General features: G+C 38.9%; 1 protein-coding gene across 2 annotated transcripts in view; it reads right to left on the bottom strand.

Moving 5' to 3' along the window:
- Nucleotides 1-18929, bottom strand: part of ahctf1 (AT hook containing transcription factor 1) — a 41929-nt gene that overhangs the window by 20314 nt on the left and 2686 nt on the right. For both annotated transcript variants that reach the window (XM_057856583.1, XM_057856661.1), the window contains exons 2-27: nt 13788-13914; nt 13495-13645; nt 11538-11640; nt 11263-11443; nt 10976-11183; nt 9785-9901; nt 9582-9666; nt 9348-9498; nt 7244-7376; nt 6894-7075; nt 6705-6766; nt 5771-5899; nt 5503-5593; nt 5337-5426; nt 5119-5259; nt 4488-4592; nt 4307-4403; nt 4085-4208; nt 2965-3021; nt 2569-2715; nt 2287-2477; nt 1697-1841; nt 1491-1622; nt 1244-1391; nt 1012-1159; nt 848-943 (exon numbers count right to left, since the gene is read on the bottom strand). In XM_057856583.1, coding sequence (XP_057712566.1) covers nt 848-943; nt 1012-1159; nt 1244-1391; nt 1491-1622; nt 1697-1841; nt 2287-2477; nt 2569-2715; nt 2965-3021; nt 4085-4208; nt 4307-4403; nt 4488-4592; nt 5119-5259; nt 5337-5426; nt 5503-5593; nt 5771-5899; nt 6705-6766; nt 6894-7075; nt 7244-7376; nt 9348-9498; nt 9582-9666; nt 9785-9901; nt 10976-11183; nt 11263-11443; nt 11538-11640; nt 13495-13645; nt 13788-13908 — 3335 coding nt within the window. In that variant the 5' untranslated portion in view covers nt 13909-13914. The remainder of the gene's footprint in view (nt 1-847; nt 944-1011; nt 1160-1243; nt 1392-1490; nt 1623-1696; nt 1842-2286; nt 2478-2568; nt 2716-2964; nt 3022-4084; nt 4209-4306; nt 4404-4487; nt 4593-5118; nt 5260-5336; nt 5427-5502; nt 5594-5770; nt 5900-6704; nt 6767-6893; nt 7076-7243; nt 7377-9347; nt 9499-9581; nt 9667-9784; nt 9902-10975; nt 11184-11262; nt 11444-11537; nt 11641-13494; nt 13646-13787; nt 13915-18929) is intronic.

Below are 18929 nucleotides of genomic sequence, written 5' to 3'. Positions count from 1 at the left end.
CAAAATGTTTTTGTGAATTAATAAGAGCCAACAAAAATTTCTTTGCTAAATTAATAATAATTTAAAAAATAGATTGGTCGACTGATTGTAAAAACAGTCGGCTGACCAATCGGGAGAAAATTAGTCGTTTCGGTCAGCCCCAATTGTAACACCACCAAAGAAATCACCAGCTTTGTCCGGTTTTTAATCATTTATTTCAGAACTTGTGTAACACAAGATGCCTAGTGTCCGCGCAGCTGAACAAGTGAAGTAAAAAGCCCTCCGTCCGATACGTCAGCCAAGCGGTGCATTCAGGTACATTACGCAAAAATACATCTGCCACATTAGAACCCGGTTCGTTACATTATTACAGGTATTATTATCATTATATTATTATTGCAATTCTTATTCATAGTTGATTTTTATAACTGCTATTTGCAACAGAACCTGCAGTATTTGTTAAGGATTTAGTGTAGGTTTTTGGGATGTGGAACGAATTAATGGAATTATAATGTATTCTTATGAGAAAATCCTGCTCGACATACGACCATTTCGACTTTACAAACAAGGTCCTGGAACAAATTAAGTTTGTATGTAGAGGTACCACTGCATGAGGTTTTTAACCTTTCCAATCATTTTTAGAGAACTACTATATGTGCAGTTAAAAAAAAAAAAAAAAAAAAAAAAAAAAAGTCTTGTTTGACAGGTATTTAACAAAAACAAAATTGCTTGGAATTCTGAGAGCTTTTATTTATTCATCGGGGGATCATCATGGCAGGTCAGGCTTTTCAAGAACTGGTCATAGGTCCAAAAATTGTTATTGGTGCACCCCTAATAACAAAGCTTTATTGCGGTTTCTACAAATTACCTTGAAAATCGTTTAGAGCCAATTCTAATAGGAGTTCCCAGGAATGGTTCTGGTTGGGCTTGAGCTGCAGGTTTAAGGAATCCAGAAGGTCTAGGACTTAAAAGCACAATTATATGTAAGTCAACATTAAATAACACATAACAAGTGGTTTTCTGTTGGCTTACCTCTTAGCAGCAGGGGACTGTGACTGGTCTCCTTTGCCTAACCACACCTCCTCAATTTTGGTCAGCACATTGTTGATGAAGCCTGCCCTAGACATCACCTCATTAGAGCAACGCTTGGTGATGGTTGACAATGGTTGTGGACGAGTCACTGCACCAGAGTGGGAAATTATGTAAACATATGCAATTGAAGGGGTGTTCATGAAGACTTTTGACGATTCCACTCCTGCTTTACCTTCTTTGTGGATGGGTCTGGGATGTTGGTAGGGTCTGGCCGCCTCCATCGCCAGTTTCCTCTGAACTCTGGGCAAAACTTTGCCACAGAGGTCCATTATAGAGTTGCGGATGTTTGATCGCTCTTTAAGCTTTGGGTCTCGTTCATTCTGACAATAAAGCAACATGGTTACCTTGTCTATTAATAAAAACAAAAGAATGTCAAAGTGTGCCAGTGGTACTTGTGGCGTTAAGTGTCACGGTCATACCACATGTTGCATTTTGAGGCTGTGGGTGAGTCGCAGGGCCGGTATGTAGTTGGCTTGCTGAAGGTAATGAACCATCAGTATTTCCTTGTTTTGGAGTCCACCAGTACCTAGGAGAAACTTTTCCAATGCATCCTAAAGACAAAGATAAATTATTATCTGAACTTCTTTAAACAGCTGTTAATGTTGGTTCATGAAGCAAAAGTGACCTGCTCAGTGGGGCAGAGGGGCAGTTTTAGCAACTCTTTGAGGAGGCCCAGTTCCTGGCAGCTCTCGTACATGAAACCAAGCATCTCGGTCGCATTGAAATGATTTGAGTGTTGCCGTAGTAATAACCATGCTTCAGTGAGACACCTAGGAGCGGGAACACTTGGTAATGACTAATCTTTGGACTATAAACCACACCAACAGAATTTTACAAAAACAGTATGCATTCACATATAACACACACTTGATTATAATCTACAGGGATATACACACCAAAAGACATGCACCCCCTTTGCCCTGTAAAAATCCATACATAAGCTACACTGGCCACAGGGTGCAAAGCAGGGGGAGGGGGACTGTTCATTTGAGAATCAATCTTTTTGAAACTTAGTAACTATGCAGCATGGATCTATCGATCCTCGGAACCTGATTTTTATGTATCAGGGCTGATTAATTGATTGTGGACTTATTGGTGCCCGTGTTATCTGTAGGCTACGAGTTGTGCTTGTTCATTTGAAATTTACAACAATGATACACTTGAATCAAGTACAAGGGATCAAAGAAAACAGAACTGTATTTGCATTCTGCTTACCTGTTATGTAGCAGTACAGAAAGACAAAGTTTGGCCAGAGACATGGAGTTAATCGGGGCCCGTGTTGCATGAAAGTAGCGGAGTGCCAATGAGTGTTGGCCCTGACACATGAGGGCTTGCAAGACACGCTCATGCTGCCATGCAAAATGCCACTGAGAGGCAGCTGGATTCAAGAGTAGTTCGAATGACCTCTGAATAAAAACATTGACAGTAAGGCGAAAAATTAGCTCATAACTGTGAAAATAGCAATATTAACAATATCAACCTCATTTGTGTGCAGACCTGGTGGTCACGGTTGTCCAGGAGCCAGAGGCCTTGCACCAATTTAACTAATCCAAAATTGATGTCGAAAGCTGTAGGAAAAGATTCCACCGATGCTGCCTCCTTATTTGGAAAGGAGTACATGACATCTAGCAATAAGTAGATTACCTAAGAATACGTCAAGGCTCATCACATATAACTTTATGAATGGAATATATAAGTATGTTTTTAGTTAGCCAAACCTGTCTCTTAACTTTTTAGAATTAAAAACATTATTCTGTTTAAATAAATTGACTTAAAGTGGCACATAAAAAAGTAGCATTTACAGTTTTATTAACACTAGAGCTATGCTTCCATTCATAATTGATAAAACACTATCAAAATTAGTCATAAGACCGACTTGTGTGTGGAGGATACAATTGCATGTTTGGTAGACTCATCAACGCTGTCCAGAAGATAAATATCCAGCAAAGCCTGCAGATCAGAAATTCATAAGTTGTTAAAGAATGGTGTTGAACCTAGAGGAGTTCCAAAAAAATCGATTATTACTTGCATCACGATTCGATTACGATTCATAAAGGTTCAAAAGGTTCAAAAATGATTATTTTTCCTCATAACTTTATGGCAGCCGCTCGTAGCAGACCGAAATTCAAGACACGTCTGCCGCCCGGGCACCGTTAACGGGCGCACACACGTTATGATGGATGCTGCTGGTTACTGAAAGAGAGATTTACTCCTTTTTAAAAGACTGGAAAATACATTTGTGTATGAAACAGGCAGGGACAGAAGCGCGACCCTGCGCAAATTATTTTTTAGAGCAAGAGGGGAAGATAGTTCGTTGCTGCTTGTCTTTCAGATGTGCAGCAGTAGTTTTAAGGCATTTGAATTAAAAAAATGTCCTGTGTTGCTAAGACCCGTGTGCATCTATAAGAGGGGAGTACACAAACCCTCCTGTATTGTTTAGCCTTTATTGTAGTTGTTTTTGAGATGTTAATAGTTAGCGCCGAGCACTAAGCTAATTAGCTAATTCGCTAACGTGTATTTCATATGCAGAACGTGTAAAACCATGATTAAGTGCAGCGGTAACACTACAAACATGTGAAATAGTACAGAAATCTGTGAAAACATAGTATAGTGGTTAAAAGAAGTCTTATTTCTAAAGACACTGTTTCCAGAAAATGTGGAATTCATTCCACCTGTGTAAATTTTATTGTAAAAAAAAAAAAAAAAAAAAAAAAAAAAAAAATACATAATAAAGCAGCCTAAGGGCAGCTTTTTGTTGTATGGGCATGTTTCCATCGTTCCTGTTGAATATTAGGATATTTTAAATAAATAATGGACATGTGTTTGTCTACCGTATTAATTAGTAATGTACGATAATCGTGATAACCATGATCGTCAAAACCGTGATCATCGTTCAGTAATCGAATCGTAGCACCCTGAATCGCAATCGAATCGTGGGGTGCCTAAGATGGCACACCCCTAGTTGAACCACATATTTAATCGTGTTTAATCAATGAAGTACACGTCAGCATACATGAATCGTCCGTGGTGGATACCGTCCTGTTCCACCTTCATCCCTTTTCCACAGGTTGGTCAAGGGTTCACCGCATTGGCCAACCAGATTGTCAATCATTAAGCAGTCTCCGCACCACTTGTCTCTGTGAAACAATAATAATTATTATTTAACACTACATTGTAGAAATTCATTAAAAATAAAAAAAATAAAAAATAAAAAAGTTTTAAAAACAGTACTTACTTGGCCATAGCGGTGAGCTCCTCCCTGCGCATAGAGTAATAGTTGCTGATTACAGAGTAACAGTAGAAAGGCCTAGAGAGCTGCATGGCATCAATATCTATAAAAATGACAAGTTACAACTCACACAGACGAAACAGCAACAAAGTTTTGTTGATTCTAAAAGTGTTTCTGATACATTTACCTGATCCTTCAGGGAGCAGGCCAGTACGGCAGAACCAGAGGACCACTTGTACATACTTGGAAATCAGATTGGACACAACATTCTTGTTGACCAGACCAACTAGACCTGCACAAACAAATTAACAGCAAGCAATATTAATAATAACAATCATATTATCTGTAAATAGCATAACAGCATTAAAAGTGAAACAGTTTAATGAAACTTGACTGACATTACTGTATAACTGATTAATCACAAAGGGCAAGTAGAAATGCATCACACCAGAAATCTCGATATTTTTTCATGCCGTTTTATTAGTCAAAACTGAAGAGTCATTTTGAGGCCTTGGAACGTTGTAGACCACTGGTGTCAAACTAAGATCCATCCCATCATGGTATATAGTGTGTGGCCCGGGGAAAAAAAAAAAAAAAAAAAAAAAAGCTTCGACTTCATGTTTCTTGTCAATGTAAAATTTATGTATTTCTTAATTAAATAAAAGACGAAGGAAATCAAATGTTGACTTGCTTTTTTTTCTGTTTACAAAATATAGATTTAACGTGATTTTCTAAGAAGCTAAAACTGGGGAAAAAAATTGGCACATACATTAGAACTACAATGTGGTATGAAAACAACATTTTCATTGTGCAATCACCCTTCTGCGTCAGCTCCTGAGCTTCAGTGAGCAGACAGTGGAAGATAATACTGAGGTTATTCAGCAGTCTCTGGCTATGCTGCATCAGCTGCAGGGTCTGAGGGTCTGTAAAGTTTGATGAACTGTCAAATAGAGGAGCACCTTAAAAACAAAAAAGTGAAGACATCATGCAACCATTTTTGCTCTTGATTTAAAAGTGCAAATGGCCCAAAACATACAGATACTATCCAGTTCTTCCTTGGTCTGAATTACTTTGTTCCAGGCCCAATCCAAGATGTAGCGCAGGTTTAATGCAGAGCCTGGTTGTTCTGATGATGATAAATAGAATATAAGTATATCTAAAGATACATGCAAAAGGGTCAAACAAAAATGATAGCCTCTCACCTTCTGCAGTCCACTGCTTGATACAATCAGTGATAGGTTTTAAAGAGCATGTCTCTACTGCAGTTGCCAAGATGGCATCCAGCTGTTCCTCCTTCGAGCAGTGGATACATTTACATATTAATTTTCATGCATATTTGTGTGACAAAAAAAAAAAAAATGTTTATCTTACAATAACAATAATGCAGCAGCAGCATGTCAGATGTTGAAAAATGGTACAGATGCACAATCCTCTAAAAAATTAATAATAATGTAATGGTGATTTATGCACCTGAGATAGGCTGGAGGTGTGGGCGTCAGCAAGGCGAGATGACAGAAGGCCCGACATAAGGCACCGCGAGTAGATGCTAGAGATGACATCACTGGAACATGGAGCAGTGTTCTTCAAAAAGCTTAAGGTCTGGTAGTACAGGAAAAATTCAATTGAAATGTGGATTGAAAAAAAAAAAAAATTCTAATAATCTCAATAACTAATTAACTAATACGCTGCCATTGATGGCATGAGACGTCCAATCCATTTTGACGAGGAGATTAGCAGCAAGGATTCAATGGCACTAACACATGAGCATTCACAGCCATTCCTCCCAGTTTAGTTGAATTGGAACGCCTATCATCGTTAATTCCAAGGAATTCGTTAAATATTATGAAGAAAAAAAAAATCTACTTTAGATTGTTGTTGTGGCCACAACCAGAGTATTTCTTTTTCTCTTTATTTTAATACAGTAATTTTGTTTAGATTAACAATTTTTTAATATCTATTTTTTTCTTACAAAATAAAATATACTAATAAAATTATATACAAACAATATAATTATAATTGAGACCTGGAGTCCATGTATGTGGACACCACATTTTGGGTCATGTATTTATGAGGTTTTTATGAAATTACCAAAAGTAGTCAATGGCCCTTTAAAAGGGTTAAGGTATTCTTGACAAGATAATGCAATTACAGAATTTCTTTTCCTCACAAATTTCGAGTCTACTTAAAATTTACACCAGCAATATTGCAAATTTTTGGTTGTTTAATTTGCAATTCTTAAATGCAGGTTACTCCAGCTTCCTTCAACATTTCAAAAACATACATGAGATGAATAAAGCACTCAAAACTGTCCAGAAATGAAGTATATATGTGCACTGACAATGATTAGGACAAGTGGGATTAAAAAAATGAACGGATGGGTGTTGCAATGTAATGACTCACGAACCTCTTTCTGATATCCAGAGCAGGTTGAATGGGCAATTCCAGAGTTGAATAAACAGGTGGCATCTGTTACAATAAACAGTTGCAATTAAGTAAAATTGTATTTTACAACATGCAGGCATCATGTTCACATACTACTAGCATACATGGCTCTCCAAAAAATTGGAGAAAAGATAAAAAGGCCGTTGCGTACCAAAGTTGTATGCAGTTGGGTGAAAGTACTGTTCTGGTGGGGGAAAAGGTAAAGGAATACCCCTGCTGAGACTGTGATCCTGTACAACCACATCCAACAGGCTGTGCGGAGAAGCCATTTGTGTCACTGGGTCCAAACACCAAATGGCAATATAAGGACAGTTGCGTAAAGACTCTCCCATTCTGTCAAAAAAGGGTGCAAGTGGAGCATCACAGTGAGCTATTGTATCTTAATTATTGAATTTTTGAAACAAACATTGCATAACAATACTTCCACAAATCAAATACTTTGCACACACTTTATTACTGCTGCCAGTTTAGTACAACAGGAATCCACAGACACCAATGTACCTGAATGAATCTGGCATCTGTGCATGATACCAACGGTTGATGTCAAAAACCCCAATGTAGGTAGACGGCATTGCCTGTCCATAGGTCTTGACCTGCCAGCTAAAGATGGATATGCTTGTGTCTGGAGATGCAACTGGAAAAATAGGAGAAAAAAAAAAAAATCGCAATTTATGACCCTTAAAAGAAACAGGAAAAAGGATAGAGACCAAAACAGTACTCTGTTGACTACATTTACTGAGACATGCACCATTTGTAATTAGGCAAAAGATAATTACTTACACTCTTCATTTAAATTTTTTTTTTTTTATTTAAAAAACTTAATCATCAACTTTATTTTATTAAGTTGATGTTCGAGGCCTTGTTAGGTCCTCGGAAAAATGTGTTCCAGTGCAAAATTCAAGGGCCATAAATAGGCCTGTCGTGATAACAAATTTTAGTGGGCGATAAATCAACTCATAAATTATTGCGATATGCGATATTATTGCGCATTATTATATTGGTTTTTTTTGGAGCGTTTATTTATTGTCATCATCATGGGTATCATTGACAGTTGCAAGATGTGATATGAGCAACCCGAAAAAGACCGAAGACAAGGGCTGACGAGAGAAGCATATGTTTATCATGTCCCGTCCCCTTTTAACCGATTTACAATAACACAGTGAGAATATAGTATATATTAATAGATCAAGTACACCCATTTAAACGCAATAAATGTTTACTTTTAAATTAAAAAAATACCTTTTAAGAAATCACAACTAAAAACAATAGACCATGCCTCTTTCAAGTAAAAGACAATATTAATACCGCACAGAAACACACAATAAATGTCTTTTTTCAAGAAAAAATAAAATTGCACTTAATAACTGAAGCGTTTAGGCACATAGGTATAAAGTTGCAGTAACAGTAATTGCACTTCAACAACAACAGAGAAAAATAGACTAACTAAGTAGCAGTAACAAAAATTTGGCTCCCAAAGGTATCAAATATCATTTAACAGAGGTAAAACGGTCTCATTTCTTCAGCAATGTAGCGGACTTCACTTTCCGTGAGGGAACGCTATTTTGCGCGGTGTCATCTGTATTTCTCACATCAAGCGAATACCTCTAACTGTCAATTAACGTGACGAGGAGGCTCCGCTTGTTGCGATGCAGTTTTCTTACTAAGCAGTGAAAACTGGAGAGGATGATAGTGTTTCAAATGAGCATGTAGATTTATTCTGTTGGCCATCTTTGTTGAAACAACCTCCAGAAACATTTTGCAGACTGGTTCATCCTCTTCCTCATTCCGCTCGCTCATTGCTGTGCACCGACAGTGCACTCGGCCCTGCCTCCATCCATTAAATGACGGTCACTCAAACTCAAATGTATAAAACGAACATACCCAGAAGTCAATTAAACAGAGTGGCACAAGGAAGCTGAACTTTAAACAGCGCTGTCAAGCACGTCTGCCACACATCTGCCGCAAGCGTGTGCGTCACGCGCGCACGCACGCACGTGACAAACGCACGCGAGGCGATAAATCACAGCAGGAAAATTACAGTCTTCATTTTTATATACCGCGCGATAAATGGAATTATTGCATATTGCGACAGGCTTAGCCATAGAGGCATGTTTTAGTGAAGAACTTTTAAGGAGCATGCAGAGAGCAGATTTCCACCAAAGCAGCCAAATGCAAAGCATCGTCACATTTGGTAGATTGGGTATTCTACCTTTGCACTTGAGCTCCAAGATGCCTCTTTTCTGGTCTGATCACCTACCCTGGAAATTTTACTTGCCGCACCTTAAATAGGCTAATTGTTATACCATTATTTGTGAAATTGTAATACTGACCTTTGACCTTATCCCAAAATCAATCACTTTTTCCATTTCATATTACAAAAATCATGCAAGTTTGATAAGAATCCCTTTATTTGTTAGAGTTGAACAGAAACCTGCAGTCATACGGAACCGAATATATAACCTCCACCTTCCTTCCAGTAAGTTTCACCTACTGGCAGATGTAACAAAACGTCTGAGGTACACTATCAAATACCTTCATCTTATAGATTGGGTAAGTAGAATGACCAATTGTTTCTCTCTACTTATACTATCATGACCAATTTCACCTTCATTCATGCTGTCGTCCCTGTCTGGATGGGGTCGGAATTTTTCGATGGTCTGGCACCTAAGCAGGTGCGTTCTGGTGGTCTGGGCTCTGAGAGGGTAAGCTGTACCACTCAGCTCCTGACTGTAACGCTCCTCACAGTACTCTAGACCCTGAAAATTGTAAAAAGATAGGTAAGGAGGAAGGAGGGAAAAGCAGCAGCGAATATTTACTGAAATAGTAGTATTCTACACACCTCGTAAACAATTTTCCCAGAGGGTAGACACTTCCGCTCCCTGAAAGCCATTTGCAGCAAATGGAGACTGACCGTATCGCCCTCTCTGTGGGTGTGAAAGATGTGAGAAGTGAGACTGGGTGGATCTAAAACACCCACACAATGTGTACCTTGCTTGGCAATAGAAAATTGCTAAGAATAGTCTCGTTGTGTTGGAAACTCACTGATCCTGTGAAGACTGAACTGCCCAGAGGTAGCAGCAGTTCCTGGGGTCATTTTCCGGCTCCTGGAAAGTGAAAGCATGAACTGGAACTCTGCCACCATCTAACTGGGAGTTGTATCTACACAAACAGCAACACACAATGGATGTAGAGTCATCAGTGTCAATGTAGGGCAATTTTAACAAATCCATACACACTTGATTTTATGAGCATGTGGACTACTAGATTACTAATAAGTATTGTTTCCGTGTTGCAGTGGGTAAAAAATCTAATTTGAATCTCTACAACCCCTTTATTAAAAACCAAGGATGTCCCGATCCGATCATGTAATTGGAAATCGGGCCAATCACGCCATTTTTCAGAGGCAGCTAACACCGCAGAGTCTGTCATTTCGCATCTAGTTCTTTATACATGTGATATCTACCGAAGCATTATATGGGCGTAGTTTGTAGCGGCTGTCGGCAGCCTTCAGGTATTATTGTTTCTTTATCCATCTTTATCTATCGGCATGAGTTGAGCCAGAGCCGTGAGTTAAGCATGTTTAATCCTGGTCTGTTCCTCATTGCGTCCCGAAGACTACGATGACAGTGTTTTAGTTCCGCTTTACTTGGCATATTTCAGTAATCGGAATTTGAATGTTTGTGAATCGTTCTCGAATCTTCCACGGCCGAATCGTGAATAATCTAAGAATTGGAAATTTCGCACAACTCTAGTGTTTTGAGCTTTTGTTCAAATAAAAACAAAACAAAAAAAACTTTTCCCTCGGTACCGGATCGGGACTCAGTACCGGCAGATTCTCAAAATCAGGTGATTCTGACTCGGGTGCAAAAATATGCGATTGGGACATCCCTATTAAAAACAGCATATTGCTTTCCACAATATAAATGATTTAGTTAAGCATTGGGCTACCATTGCAGCTGTAATACACTCCCTCCTTTATTCTCATCCATTTCCTCTTTTTGCATTATTACAATTGAGCAAGCAGGATAACTTAAACTTTTACAATCACACAATGTTGTTTGTGATTCACTAGAGGTTGCAGCTGTTCTTTTGTTTTAAAACACTGGTAGATGTGTGTTGAGAAGCTGACTGATAAGTTCGAAATGATCTGGTTCAGTCACGCGTCAATCTATGTGTGGCAGTTTTACGACAAACGAATAAAGGCTGATTTAAAGAAATAGGTGAATGACACACTCTTTTCTGAGGGACTTCAAATTCCAAACTTGCAAGTAGCCATCAGAAAAACCCACGACCAGTTGGTTTGTTCTGGGGATGTATTGCAGCGCCGTGGCTGGTACTCCATTTGGTGCATTGAGCTGGAGGGAAAGATGCCTGCCCTCTCTGGTGCTCATTTCTCGGAGCCTGGGAATCTCTCTTGGAGATTTGGTCACTACTTGCAAGCCTGTAAAATTGAAACGGAGTACAGGGCTTAGGAGTACATTAAAATATACAGGAGGAAATAGTGTCCTTAAATCACTCACTTGAAGGATTCTGCTCACTCTGGCTACAAGATAGATCATCCAGACAGAGGTCCACAAGCAGAACATGACCGAGATCCGTTACTACGGCAGCGATGCCAAAAAACCAGCGAAGACTCTGGTGAAGGTGCTGGGTGGAGGTACTTGCTCCACCATAGCTAACTAATGGCTCTATAGCTGTAATCTTAAACATGGCAAAGACACCCAGAACATGATGCTCAATATACAAGCTCTATTCAAATTGGGCTTTAATCAAGCAAGGTTCAGAAAAGACTTACTCTGCCTGGTATGCCCACAGCTTTGGCCACTCTGGACAGTCCTAAATCATAGAGACACAGAACACTGCCTTCTGTTTCTTCCAAGCCAACCAGCAATCCAGACCTAATAATACAAAATCATTTACATTATTAAGCTTTGAATTTTCATACAGGAGCTGATACAGTAAACTACCAAGGCCTGTTGTGAATAGGTACATCTGTGAATTACATCCTAATTAGTGATTGCCTCAAGATTTCACATGATGGCAGCAAATCTGTAAAGCTTTTCCCCCCCCACATCTTGAGGTTAGTTAAAACCGAGAGCATCATAAAGGTACAACGCCATAAAAAAATGTTCCGCTACAGGTTCATTACCAGCCAAAACAGAATGAGAGACTGTTTCTTTCCGAGAGCTGTCATCCTACTTAGTTCAAGTTTGCACTGAAATGTCATTGCACTGCTACTGCCACAACACTGTCACATACATCTCACAAAGTTCTCAGACTTCCGTCTCATCTGGGTACTGCATATGCAATATTTACATGGTTATACTATAGCATGTTTGCACTGTTACATCAATATCTATGCACAAACTCATTTGCACTATCATTCCAAAGTCAGCCCTCTGCCTCCAAGTATGAGTACTGTAAATTGTCATATACGCACCGCTATATTACCACTACATTGCCACTTGCTGCTAGTAACTTATTCACTATTCCCAATCTGTGTACACTGTAATGTTTTTTATTGGCCGTATTGTACTTTTTTTCTATGTGGTGCACGTTTGAGAAATTGTAAATCTCGTTGTACTCTGTACAATGACAATAAAAACTTTCTATTCTTCTATTGGAAATGCTCTCTTTGTCTGTAAATACAGGTTTTGACAGATTGTCTGCAAAACGGCATAAAAGATTTTCAGACTGTAAGCCACTGCTTTTTTCACTCATTTTGAATCCTGCGGTTTATAGTCCAGTGCTGCTTATTGGAGTTAATATGTAAGACTTTGAGAGCGGCGTCATAAGTCTGTCATAAGACCATCATAATTATGACATGACAGTGTCATGGGCATTAATGAATGCTTATGACAGATGTCATTAAGTTTCATCTGGCAAATTTTGTCGAACTCCATTTATGTCCAACTTGGATCTTTTATATCCATTCAAGTGAGATAATTTGCCAGATGACATAAAATGACATCTGTCATAAGCATTCATTAACGCTCATGAGTCATTACAGTGTCGTGTCATGTCATAATTAAGAGTCTTATGACGCCGCTGTAAAAAAGTACTACCGGTTAATATATTTAGGGGTAAATATCCCATAATGTAGTGAGTACAGCTGCGGCTTATAGTCTGGTGCGGCTTATCTATGAACAAGTGCCTTTTTTGCGTCAAATTGTCTGGATGGCAGTTTATAGTCAGGCACGCCTTCCATATCATGAGATAATTGTTATTTTGAGCCTTGTACTGTAAATTGTATATTATCATGAGGTTGCCACCACTAGACATGACCCAAAACTACAGTAATTTCACATTGCAACTTCTGTGCTTTAGAAAACAATAAAAGCAATCTAGAAAATAAATTGTGGTCATCACTAACAGTGAGCTTTTCAGACCAAGCAGAAGGATAATGTGGAATCACTCAATTCGGAGAAAAAAAAAAAAAAAAAGGAATCACCCTTTAAAACTTAATTCCCAAAACTAACTACCGCATCAGATTTGATCACCTCATTAGTTTAAAATTAAAAAGGAGTAATCCAACCTTGGAGTGATATTTTACTTACTAAGTAGACCAATCTGAATCAGGGCTCCAACAGAAGAGATGTAAGTTCAAATAAAGGAGAGGATTGTAAAAATTATCTAACAAGGTAAATCACATGCAATGTTGCAAAAGATGCTGGCTGTTCACAGTCATCTGTGTATAAGATCTGGACCAAGTACAAATGACAAGGAAAGTTTGTTCGAAAGGGAAAAAGGACCTCTTCAGCCAGCTGAAGTCCTTTGCGGTCAGAACACTGGGTGGATGCTCCCCTCCTCCATTGAAGCAGTACGCAGACAGACGTTCTCTAGTCTGCCCATGGATGACTTCGAGATGAGGGCCACAGGCCAGCCAAGCATGTCCTCCACGCCCTTCACACACAAAATTTTTTTTTTTTTAAGTTAGCTGTCATGTAAGTGAGCATAGCAAAAAAAAAAAACCTCACTGATTAAAACAAACAAAAACACCTTTTTAAGTAAGGACAGTACATTCTTTGGAGAGTAGAGAACTCACCGGCAGTAAACTTTCCATGAAGCAAAGAGTCAAGCGTGATTTCATCCTCTCCCACAACCTCAAGGGTCACTGCTGGGAAAGGCAGCAGGCTGCTCGTGACCTGAGCTGTCAGCTCATGCATTGCTTACTGTAAGAACAATACAGGATATAGATTTAAATAATAGGTACACGATAATTATTGGTCCGATAATTATCGGTCCGGTAATAGGAATTATGACGTCATCCCAATAAATACAATAACATTATTAATAGGCCCGATAATATAAGTATAATATTTTTGGCACTGTGTTGGTGGATTGGGATGTGTGCGTTTGTTTCCACTCCTGTTTTGCCAGTTCAATGTATCTGTGACTGTATGTGGTGTAGGAAGAGGTGCGCCACAAATCAAGCGCTCCCTTCTGTGACGTAACGCTCAAACGACGGCAGTCTGCAGCATGGTGCCTGTAGTGTGGGATTTTTTTCCAAATTGTCAGTGGAAAACGCTTCCTCGCAATTTGTAACAAATGCAAAGGAGGAGGGGAAAAAAAGTGTCGAGCTACAAAACATCTGAATAAGCCACTTAAAATGCGACAATCGCTTTGATGTTGTTTAAAAAGAGTATGAGGATGTAATCCCCATCCAATTCCAAGGCCAGCTAAGAAAGCCGGGGTTGTACCATTTTACAAGGCCTTTGAACAGTTTAACAAAGATGACTGAGGGCTATAGCGATCAACAAACATGATCACAGAAATGATGGCGCTCGACAACCAACCCCTTTCCCCTCATCGAAGACATAGGATTCAGGCGGCTACATCGTCATTTGGAGTCCAAGTTCATCATTCCAAGCCGAATGTTTACCGGCAAAGTATGACGAAATTGCCACACGCCTCCATACTTTGATCGGCAACCATGAGTCAGTTTCACTACGGACATATGGACGTGTAATGTTAGTCCTGGCAGCAAGTGGCCGGACAAGGATTTCGTACTGTGCAGAGAAGAAACCTCATGCTTTATTGAAAATGGGTTCACTCACTGGCGTTTATATTGATTATAATAAGGCAAGCCGTTAATCCTTCTTGTTCTACCATATTTTTCATAATGAGGAATGAGTGGTGAACCATACTATATAATGTTTGCATTTTTTTTTGTGTTCGTTATAAGTTAGTATGCTATTTAGAGGTCTTCTGGTTATTGATAGGCTTGCTGTCCAGTAATTAACATGTTAAGAAAGTTGTTTCATGGACCAAGACCACAACAGTCTTCTCTCCTGTAGCACCAAATGTTTGTATCTGATGGGTTTATGTTTAAGTTCAGTGCTCATTGTTTGGGGAACACCTCTTCAATGACATTGACTCAAATTATATTTATTTGAAAAAATAAATATTGGCACTTTATTTGAAGTCGAGACTGTTCTTGTCTTTGTTTTGTTCATTATAATAATGTTCATGTCCGCATGAAAAATCTGGTTAGGTCAAAGGCAAATCTATGTTGAATCCACCACTAGTTTTTTTTAACCTCCAGGTGTTCAAAAACTCAGGTGAATGTGCATTTAAAAATTATACATTTATTATCGGTTATCAGTATCGGCTTTGAGGAGCAGGAAGCTATCGATATCGGTTTCAAAAAAATGGATATCATGCACCCCTAGTTTAAATGAAATGGTTGGTACTTTTCATTTTCTTTTCTCAAATATGAAATATTATAATATATACAGTGGGGAAAACCCATTGGCAATGTATCAAATACTTGTTCTCCCCACTGTACATGTATATTAAGCCTGAACGATACATCTTTTAAACATCGCCATCGCGATGTGCACATGCGCGATAGTCCCACCGCAAGCATGTGCGATAGTTTTTTTTTTTTTAATATCCATATACGCCTTACTTTCTACTCTGCGCACAGCCTCACACCCTCCCTCTCCCAGCCCTTTGTTCCTCTCAGTCACTGCAGCACTTGCTTATTAAACTTAACGATGGCTTTGATCTGGCCAAAGAAGCAGACTTCACACGGGCATCTGTCAATCATCGTTTAACTTGTTAAACAGTTTCTGCAAGGAAGCCGCGGTGGAATGAATGTGTGTGTGTGTGTGTGTGTGTGTGTGTGTGTGTGTGTGTGTGTGTGTGTGTGTGTGTGTGTGTGTGTAGACGTTGGAGACATGATCATGAGGAGTTTGAAATTTCTACATGTCACTCCAACGGTCACAGCTAAGGTAGATAAACAGAAGCATTTAATAAAGCCAAGCATTTATCTACTACAGTACTTTATTCTTGTTCAAAAACAGTACTTTATTCTTGTTAAAAATGATTTGGTTGGACAGTTATGTTTAAAACTGATCATAATTTTGACATATGAAGTGCTTAAAAAACATTTTATATACATTTTTTAAATCACTTTGGGGGAAAAAGTGAGAAAAAACATGTCTTATATGCATCTCTTTCCAATGCTAAATCTGAATAAATACATTGAGCACAAAAAAAAAAAAAAAAAAAAAAAAAAGGGGGGGGGGGGTGCGCTACTTCGCGGTTTTTCACTTATTGCGGCGGGTTCTGGTCCCCATTAACCGCGAAAAACGAGGGATCAATGTACACTGTGGTGATGGTGAGTCATCCAAAGTCTTTCCAAACAGCTATTCAAGTCATCAAGTGAAAATTTCTTTTAAAAAAATATATATAATTTTTTTTTAAATATCGCAATATAATATCGCAATATATCGCAAACCTCTAAAAAATCGCAACAATAGTTTTTTCCAATATCGTTCAGGCCTAAATGTATATATGTACAAATCATTGTTTTCTTTCATATATACCGTACAGGCTAAAGCTTTTGACACACATCATTCAATACAACACAAATGAAGGTCCTAACCCCATTGATAAAGCAACAAATTCCACTATCAACCCTGAAAAGACATACCTGTGAGGTCAAAAATCAATTTAGGTGAATCTTTCTTGAAGCTTATCAAGAGAATAGCAAGAGTGTGCAAAAAAGTGATCAGAAAATGCACAAATGAGACGGTCTGTCCAAACTTTTTGGCCTGTCCAGTATATATCTAGCTTATGTCATAATTAAATCTGCCGTGCTTAAAAACATTGATAAAAAATAAAATAAAAAACATATCTTTATTTTAAATTATACTTTGGGAAAAACATGTCTTATGTATCTCTTTCTAATGCTGTTGAATCTGATTAATTACAATGAACACAAAAAATACTACAAATTTATTTATTTATTTTTAATGTAAAAACGAAGGGAAAAAAAGGATCACGGTAATACAAGGTTTCCGAAGTATTGGAGCTCAAAACACGAAAAAAATAGCCCAGATTGCTCTCAGACTTAAACATAAAAACTTACATACTTGGGCTTCCTATCTGACTGTACTGAAATGTAATGTAATGTCAGTCATGATGATAGCACAGTAGTGCACATCAGTACCTGGTATTAGCAGTTTTGCAACCCCTACATCGGACATGTCCAAAGTGCGGCCCGGGGGCAAAATGCGGCCCCTGGTCAAATTTCATTCGGCCCCCAGCCTCTGTCATAAGATCAATAATGTCTGGCCCGCACACAGACTTAATAAATTGGTCAGCAGTACTGCTACCAGAAAATGAAGTAGCTTCCATACTAAATGCTGCTCCTCATTTACCCACTAAAAGGCAGCAGTACTCTAAGCAGCATTACCCCAGGTGACCCTTGACTTCCAATTTTCTAAAATGGCGACAATCAACAAAAAAAAAAAAAAAAAAAAAAAAAAAAAAAAAAAAGTTGACTGCGACAGCCAACGCTTCAAGGATAGGTGGAAATTGGACTATTTTTTTCACTAAAATACGCAACATTTGTGTCTGCCTCATTTGCAAAGAGATAGTCGCTGTTTTTAGAGAGTTCAATGTGAGGCGATATTACCATACAAGACACGCTGACATGTACGACAAGATTACAGGGAAGATACGCAGCGAGAAATTGAAGCAACTTGAAGCTAATTTCACAGCAGCAGTATTTTGCAAGAGCCCGAGAGTCGAAAGAGAACACCACAATGGCTAATTGCGAGATTGTTGAAATTATTAATTTTAAAAAATTATAAAGTAAATGTGACACACAGAATGGCTTGCTAAAATTTGCTTGAATATATTGTTCTACGTAAAGGACGTCAGCCCAGGTCGGCCCCCCACATTTTTACCACACCAAATCTGGCCCCCTTTGCAAAAAGTTTGGACACCCCTGCCCTACATAAATGTACTAATGTAGTGTACATAAAGTAATGGTGCCTCCTCAAGGTTTCATGGAAAACAACGCCGTGGATTCAAGTGAACTCCCGCGCGACGAAGCAGTTCATCTGTCAGTCACAACAGTGACGTGCGGTCAGGGGAGGCAGGTGAGGCAGAGCCTCACCTGTCATCATGACAAAAAAATAATTATAGCATCAAATTTATATTAATATTTGTCCATTGCTCTTTATGTATGACTCATTTCAAACATTTTTTATAGTCAAAATCGCTGAATTTGCCCATTTCCTGTTCAAATAACGAAATGAAACGAGAGGTGCGGCAGCGACGAGTAAAGCCTCACCTCTGATTGCGCAATCCATAACAAACTGGGTTGATACATGGAATTGGAGCGTGCTGGTTGCCGTACATCTGCATGTCGCCATTATAATGTTTCCAGATACGTTTATTTGACCTGATTTTCCACAGTCTGGCTAATGTCTTTAACCCTTAAAGTTTAATTTTTGTTAGCGACATATTTAGTTTTGCTGATGGGAAATGAAACCGCAGTGAAATGGCACAGGTTGCGGCAGATAGTACTCTGCCGCACTGAAAGGGGGCGTACGTGAAACTGGACTTTCCGTCAAAAGTGGACGCGATTAACAACACCGGAGCTAAAAGGTTTGCTTCAAACTACGGGACAGAAGATAACTCGCGCTTTTCAAACGGACTGGTACACCCGAAAAGACTGGCTATGTGGCTGTCCTTCGAAAAAAACGGCTTTGCTGCTTTCCCTGCCTTTTTTTCCTCAACTTGTGCCAATGTCTGGACTAACACGAGATATTGTGACATTAAAAAACTACCACAAAGCCTCAGCAAACACGAGAGCTCGACCACTCACATTCAAAGCCTGATTGCTTTAAAAACTTTTGGAGGCTCAAGGATCGATTTGGCTTTGACG

The sequence above is a fragment of the Corythoichthys intestinalis genome, chromosome 1 (assembly GCF_030265065.1).
Source record: "Corythoichthys intestinalis isolate RoL2023-P3 chromosome 1, ASM3026506v1, whole genome shotgun sequence".
Taxonomy (NCBI): domain Eukaryota; kingdom Metazoa; phylum Chordata; class Actinopteri; order Syngnathiformes; family Syngnathidae; genus Corythoichthys; species Corythoichthys intestinalis.
The sequence above is the reverse complement of the archived record's forward strand: the minus strand, read 5'-3'. Positions and strand labels throughout refer to the sequence as shown.